Source organism: Fulmarus glacialis, unplaced genomic scaffold (genome assembly GCF_000690835.1).
Source record: "Fulmarus glacialis isolate BGI_N327 unplaced genomic scaffold, ASM69083v1 scaffold26521, whole genome shotgun sequence".
Classification (NCBI taxonomy): domain Eukaryota; kingdom Metazoa; phylum Chordata; class Aves; order Procellariiformes; family Procellariidae; genus Fulmarus; species Fulmarus glacialis.
The window spans coordinates 567-7598 of NW_009191265.1; the positions used below are offsets into that span (position 1 = coordinate 567).

General features: G+C 42.9%; 1 protein-coding gene across 1 annotated transcript in view; it reads left to right on the forward strand.

The window, feature by feature from the left end:
• Positions 1–2676, forward strand: part of PDCD7 (programmed cell death 7) — a 3236-nt gene extending 560 nt beyond the window's left edge. Inside the window, exons 2-5 of the mRNA XM_009586628.1 lie at positions 478–616; positions 944–1180; positions 1804–1891; positions 2286–2676. Coding sequence (XP_009584923.1) covers positions 550–616; positions 944–1180; positions 1804–1891; positions 2286–2403 — 510 coding nt within the window. The 5' untranslated portion in view covers positions 478–549 and the 3' untranslated portion in view covers positions 2404–2676. The remainder of the gene's footprint in view (positions 1–477; positions 617–943; positions 1181–1803; positions 1892–2285) is intronic.
• The last annotated feature ends 4356 nt before the right edge of the window (positions 2677–7032 follow it).

Sequence of the window (7032 nt, forward strand, 5' to 3'; positions counted from 1 at the left end):
GGGAAGTGCTGTAGGCACCTTTGTGCTGGCTGTTGGCTAAAGAGCTACCCTTCTGCTGGTGCTGGGTCTGCCACTGGGGTGGTACAGAGCAGCTGTTTGGAAAGGTTTTGTGTTCAGGCTGTGGCACGTTAGTGGTCTTTAATTGCTGAGCTGTAGAATTGGGATGGTTTATGTTTATTGTTAATGTTTTTCCTAACTTTCTGTGGTTAAAGGTTCTCAGGCTTTATGAATTCATTAGCCATTTGGCCCAGATTTATGAGTTGCTCAGCATTCTTTTTTTGTTTCCTGAAGTCTATCGTGTTTTAGCTTTTTCATAAAAAGGCGAGGTTGGATGGTTGGGTTAACTTGCTATGGCTGTGTTACTAGGAAGTTATTCTGACCTCCAGTGCTTCGCTAAGCTTTTTGAAAGTACTATTTCATTATTGTCTTTGTGGGATATTTCACACATCGTGTCTGTTTTTTTTCTTTCTTTCATAGGAACGAGAACTTAAGGCTGCTGCAGACAGTGTCTTATCTGAAGTACGGAAGAAACAAGCAGACACAAAGAGGATGGTAGACATCCTGCGCGCATTAGAAAAGCTTCGGAAACTGAGAAAAGAGGCCGCTGGCAGGAAAGGTTAATTACGAGATTTTTACCAAACTTTTTAAATTGCGCACACAGGAAATAAGATGCTGTGCATGCCTGGTGCAGCTTAAAAAAGCTGTTTCTTTATTAGTGATTTTAGTTACATTGTTATACAAGAATAGCTATAAAATGCTGAATACAGTGGTTGTGTTCCTACATTTCCAAGCTCTTTCTTGATAGAAGAATTAATTCCAGTAAGATAATTGTTACTGAGATTAAGCTCATGTTCCTCTGAGATTTTGCCAGCTCCACTCTCAAGTCTGATAACAGAGCCCCTTCTGAATTTGAAAATTTAAAATTAATTATCTTTCTGTTTAGGTGTTTGTCCCCCCCTCTCGGCAGACGAAGCATTTGAAAATCAGGTGGAGAGTCTCAAAACATTGCTCAAAAATCGCACAGAGCTGTATGAAGCTGAGGAGAGAGCATTAAGAGTTATGTTGGAGGGAGAACAGGAAGAGGAAAGGAAGAGAGAAATGGAAAAGAAACAGAAGAAGGAAAGGGAAAAACTACTACAGCAGAAACTCGAAATTGATTCCAAGCTGTTTGGGGATCCAGGTATATTCTGCATGCCATACTTAACGGTATTTTTCCACACCACACCCCCATCTCATAGACACTGGCTTTAAAATGCAGGCACAAAAATAGCTGAGAAAGGAATCTTCCGCTGGAGTAATTTATGCTCTGAGGAAAAGGTGGGATAAACGTAGTGTGCTGTTAACACATGTGGTGTAAGAAGAACCGTTTAGCTCTTCAGCGTAGACTGCAGTATATCTCAAGCCAATTTCATGATGTTTTGCAAGGAGAGGTTGTAGATTAAGCTGAAGTGAGAATAAACAGAATAGATTGAAGACTTCCAGCACCCAACAGATGCTTTAGTCTGGTGATTCAGTAAGTGCGACTCGGGTAATCTGTAAAGATTCAGTGTCCATATGTTCCCCTTGTTTAGGGGATGGAGGCAAGAAAAGTTTTGCTAGTCTTGACTTGCCTCTGACAGCTCTGGTAAGGATGAAGAGACGTCCAAAACACGTAAATAGTCCTTAATATATTACATAGGGAAGTGATTTCAAGTTACAGCTGGGGAGCAGCAAATGAGTTGGCAAATTAGGGGCTTCTAAGATTTACTAGAATGGAAGGTCTTTCTGGTTTATTGAATCATTTCTATGTTTGTGTTTTAACAGATGAATTTCCTTTAGCCCATGTATTGCAGCCCTTCAGAGAATATTACTTACAAGCTGAGCATTCTGTAGCAGCTCTAATCCAGATCAGGTAAAACCAAACAAAGTCTTTATTATCAAAGATGACAAGTACTGTTTGTTGAGATTGTAAAATTGTGGTCCCTTTTGGTTCATTAACTTCCAAATGTGGTTATGCAGTGAATTGTCCTGGTTTTTTTCAGCTAAGGATCAAGCTTCTTGCTTGATAGAGTTGTATCCAACAGGTGCCTGTGTCAGGCAGAGTGCATTTCCATGCGTAACCATTCCATTTAATAGAATAGTACATATAATTTTCACATTTGTGTTTTGAAAAGCAACTTTCAGAGTGCAATTTATAATGTTTTATGTATTGATCAGTATGGAAGAATACCTATGTGGGTATATAATAAATCTTACTACCAAACTCATACCAGCTCTCCTCTCAAACAACGCTTTCTCTGTTAAAGGCATGAATGGGATCAGTACTTGGTGCCAGCTGATCACCCTGAAGGAAGCTGCATCCCTCCAGGATGGGTTCTTCCGAGTCTCCCCACAAATGACACGTGGGCCACTGCTGTCAGATAATTTAGTAATAAATTATTTTAATGTTGGAGGAATGTTTCATTATAATTGTGTGTGTAAATATGAGAGGGTCCAAAGAGGAAGTCTCATTCTCTGTTTCGGTAGCCAGGTACTGGAATGTCTTGAAGGAAAGCGTAAGAACTGGTTTTGCCGTCTGACTCTGCAGGGAAAGACCTGAGCAAGCCCAAAGCTGCTAGGCCTCTTGTGGTATGGAATTACAATCCCGCTGCGAGTTTTAGTTAACAAATCTCAATCTTAATAACGAAACATTGCTGACAAGGGTATTTGTGCCAGTATTAACATCCTATTTTTAGTGGCTTTTATCTTTATAAGCCTAAATCCAGATGATGAAGTCTCCAGAAATAAAGAAGTTTAAAAAAAAAGAGAAATCATTAGTAAACATGTTTTTCTTCTTAAATGAAGCATGTCAAGCATCACTGTCAAAATAGTTCCTGTATTTTTTTTGTGTAGAAACGAACCTATTACAAGTTTAAACAAATTCTGAAGTACAAACAAGACAGGGTTTTTCAAGGTTGATTAAAGCAGCTGTTGACGTTTTACTTTTGTGGACTAAAACTGGTACCACAACATGGAAAAAATTCCCAGTTGTGGTGAAATAGGTCAGGCAGCCGTGTGAATATATATAAATTTGATGAATAAGCCTGCTGGAAAAAAACCAATAAAATCTGAAGTCTAACCTACTGTAATTGTTTTTACCTATATAGCTATTTTTGTATAGGGACAGATCGTGTGTATAATATTGGATTAAAAAACGCAGCTCTATTTTGTAAGTTGTTTTTTTTGTTCAAAATAAATAGAGAAAAATGGATTTTTTTTTTTTTTTTTTTTTGCTTGAAGCGTTTTTAGTCTGAGGGAGAGATTTGTTTTAGTACTTGGCATCAAATACGACTCCAGTGTGGAGAGAATTGCTGGCAAAAGGTTTGTGTGAAGGAACTTTGCCCTCCTACAAGGTAACAGGCATCTGATTTCGAAGCCTTCCATGTTCTGGACAGTTTCCTTGAAACAGCGACGGGCCATATGGGTTTGGGGCTTTGGTGGTCTATGCAGATTGCTGTGGCATCTTTCCAGAGCTGCAGTCGTTATTCTTGCTTAGCCCTGATGTGTGAGAATGGATTTAATCTCTCCAATTCCTTACCTCTTTGCATCACAACATCGTGTAATTCATGGAGAAGGCAACATATAATTGCCTAAATTCAACACTTGGGCCTAATACATTAACTAATAATGTTAATAGTTCTTGGCTGAAGCTTTGCATTGATTTCTGTTAGTAAGAGCACACGAACCAGTCATTTTTGCTAGAGTTAGAATTAATCTGGGTGCAGAAGTTTGCAGTTCTTGCTCACGTGTATATTGCTTACCTATAGCACCCCAAAATACAGACTATCGTGAAGTCCTCTGGAGGTAGGGGTTCTGATTTGCACGTCCGTACATCCTCCCATCCCTACTGTCACTTCTAGCATCTCGTTACTCCAAGACCTATGGCTGGGTCCGATCCTGGGGAGTCTTACCTGATGAAAAAGCAAAGTTCAAATAGCATAAAAACAATTGCAGAAACAATTGCTTTCCGTTCAGGAAGCTTAGTGACCGGAGGATGCTCTGCTTTAATAGTTAGGCTCCTTATCCCATCAGCATATCTGATGGGACAGGCTAACTCCTTAAGCTACGATAATCTTAGAACTGTCCAAGTCAGATGCTTGTCTGACACGGCAAGAATTTAAAGGACTGAGCAGTAGATAAGCAGGCAGCAGAGAAGCAACCCTGTTCTCCCTGCAAGAAGAGCTCCATGATTTTGTCTGACGGTAAGGATAACTTCATATTGTTAATAAAAATAGGACTTGAAAATGCCAGTGGATGATGTACGTTTAGGTATGTTTCAATCCCTCAAGCTTTCTGTGGTTTGTTCTACATACTTGCTCTTGTGTAATGACGTCTGAATTAAAATGTTTTGTATTTTTAGTGAGGAAGATGTTGAAGCCACAGATGGGAGAGGAATGTTTAAAGTCTTAACTCATAAAATACATGGAGACAGGGTATTAATTCTTAAAAAATCCTTGCGTATTCAGATTTAAGATTCAAATTTGTCTGAGTATAGTTTTTACTACTATTTTTAAGTTTTAAAAAATTATTATAGCCCAGAAGAAAAGAGGGGTTGGCTATGAGTTGCCAAGGCTCATTTGCATCCTATTCCTTCCCTGGTCCCAGTGCAGTTCAGGTTTCTTGTGCTTTTAAGGCACGTCCTCTTCCTGATGCGAATTTGTTCGTTTGCCAGCCTGTGTCTTTGCTGTGAAAGCGGGCAGGGCCAGCGTGAAGCAGATGAGGTCAGAACCCTTGTAGGAATTGCTTTCTGGTGTAAGTTGGTGTTTACGACTGACCCTCTTTTATTCTTGTCTAGTAGCACTTTCGTTGTCATCGCTCCTCACCCCAATGTACTACGATTTTTTTCTAAATAGTGGTTTTGGGAATTAACACTTGTGGGAGCCTTTCTCAGAGCACAGTATTTATGCGGTGAAGTACAGTGAGATGTGGTACCATAATATGTCCGTATTTTCTTCACCGTGACTTCAGACACATTCACTACCCATCTCCATCCCTTAAAGTGGCATTTAAAACCAAGTAAAGCTGTTCTAGGTGAAGGATGACGAGATACTCTTTTCCTTTGCACCTTTGCACCGCACAGCTTTTGGGAAGAGCTGATTTACAGCGTAAGCTGCGAGGAGGGTCCGTCCCCCTTGCAGGCAGGGGCTGCACGGCCACACGGAGAACTTGGAGAAAGCTGCGGGAAGGTGGCTTCACTTAAAAGATGTTTTCACGTGTTGTCTTTGTCGGTGCTGATATGGATTATAACTTACGCTGAGCCTTCTTAGGCCAGGGAGCAGATGGCCTGGCTCCTTGCAGGCTCCCGACACGTTGCGGGAGCCGCGTGTTAGCGGCAGTACATGTGCGGGAGCCGCGTGTTAGCGGCAGTACATGTGCGGGAGCCGCAAAGCTGGTTAGGGGTTCTGCCTGTGCTCCAGCCCCGGGTATTAAAGGCTCCTGGCATAAGCAGGCGAGCGACAGCTCTTGTAATTCTAGGAGCAACTGAGCTGAACCGAGCGATTGTGCCTGTCGCTCTTCCTTTGTGGTCTAGAGGCAGTTTGTTAGTCCTTTGCTAACGTAAGAAATGACCTTGAATGCCATTTCCCATTATAGACCCTTATTTTTGCATTAAACTAACAGGCAGCTTTCCGCCATACATTCATCTGCTTACTTTCTTTTTGTGGAGTGTTTATCCTCATTGTCATAGAAGCCATTTCTTTTTGAAGGGAAAAAAGATCAGTAAAAGCACTTAGGGATGTCACCAAGTATTTACTGTCTGTGTCCTGGGAATGGCTGCTGAGAGCTGCTGCTTCGGGATGAGGAGGCATGGGCTGCGGGTACCAGAGCTTGATGGATTACTGACCATTAGCTCTAGCCAATTGACAATATATAAAGGAAATTATTTTGCGTGCTGTTGTCGTTGGGAAGCTGAGGACTCAAGGCTTCATGCAGCCGTAGTGACTTTTTACTAAATTGAGACATTTATGCAGAGCTGATGGCTACGCTATTGCAGTAATATTTTCCATGCCGCCATTCCCAGTTCATCAGAAATTTTTTTCTCCCCTGCTATTCCTGATCTGAAAAACATCACTGCACTTAAAATGACTCGATGGTTCTTAAAAAGCTAATCTGGCCTTAAAATGGCTCCTTCGATATCCCTCTAACACCAAAGCTTGCCTGATGCACCAGGTTCCTTGTTTGGCTCGCGGTAAGCTGCTGCGGTGCTGGAGGAGATGCCCTCGCCCCAGCCAGGCTGCTCCAGGTGATGGCTTAGCAGCACGTGGCCGCAGGCATGAGCTCCGTGACCACGGGTGCTCTCAGGTCACGCAGAGAGAGGAGACCTGCGAGGTTTCTGCCTCTGTAACTGGAAAAAACGTTTGGTCTGTTCCCGGCTTGGGAAAGGGAGTGTGCGATGGGCAGCGGAGGGAGAGGGAGAGGCGGGAGGAGGGAGGGAAAGCAGCGGGGCATGCATGGAGGTGAAAGCAGAGGAGAAAAACGCTCAGGATCTCTGCCAAATGAAGCTGTAAGCTTGGTCAGGTCCTGCTGGCTCAAGCTCAGAATAGCAAAGGTTAGTTCAGACAAGTCTTCCCGGTATCAGTAATTAAGATTTTGCAAATCTGGGCATTGCACACAGCAGTTTTTACTCGGCTGGCAGCGCCTCTAAGGGCTGCATTCCTTTTACCGGTGTCACTTGAAATAGCTCATCTTTCCCTCTTTCCACCCAACTTAAAAGGTGCTAGTCCTGCCTTTTACAGCTTTGTTTCATCCCTTCCTCCAGCAGCAAGAAATCAGACAACAGCGATGAGCTACCTGGATGAAGTTCCCTTCCGGACGGCCAGGAGCCTCGACGGGGACTCAGGGGGAGAAAACACTTTAGTGACCGCCCCGGCCATCGACCTCCCCGACTGCGCCGACATCCTCATGAGCACCATGGTGAGTCGCCTCCGCCTGCATCCACGCCTGGATTCGTTTCTGGGGGGATGCTCAAAGGGATGTCAGTGGTGTTTGCCTTTTCTTGTGAAAGAAGGGAAGGGA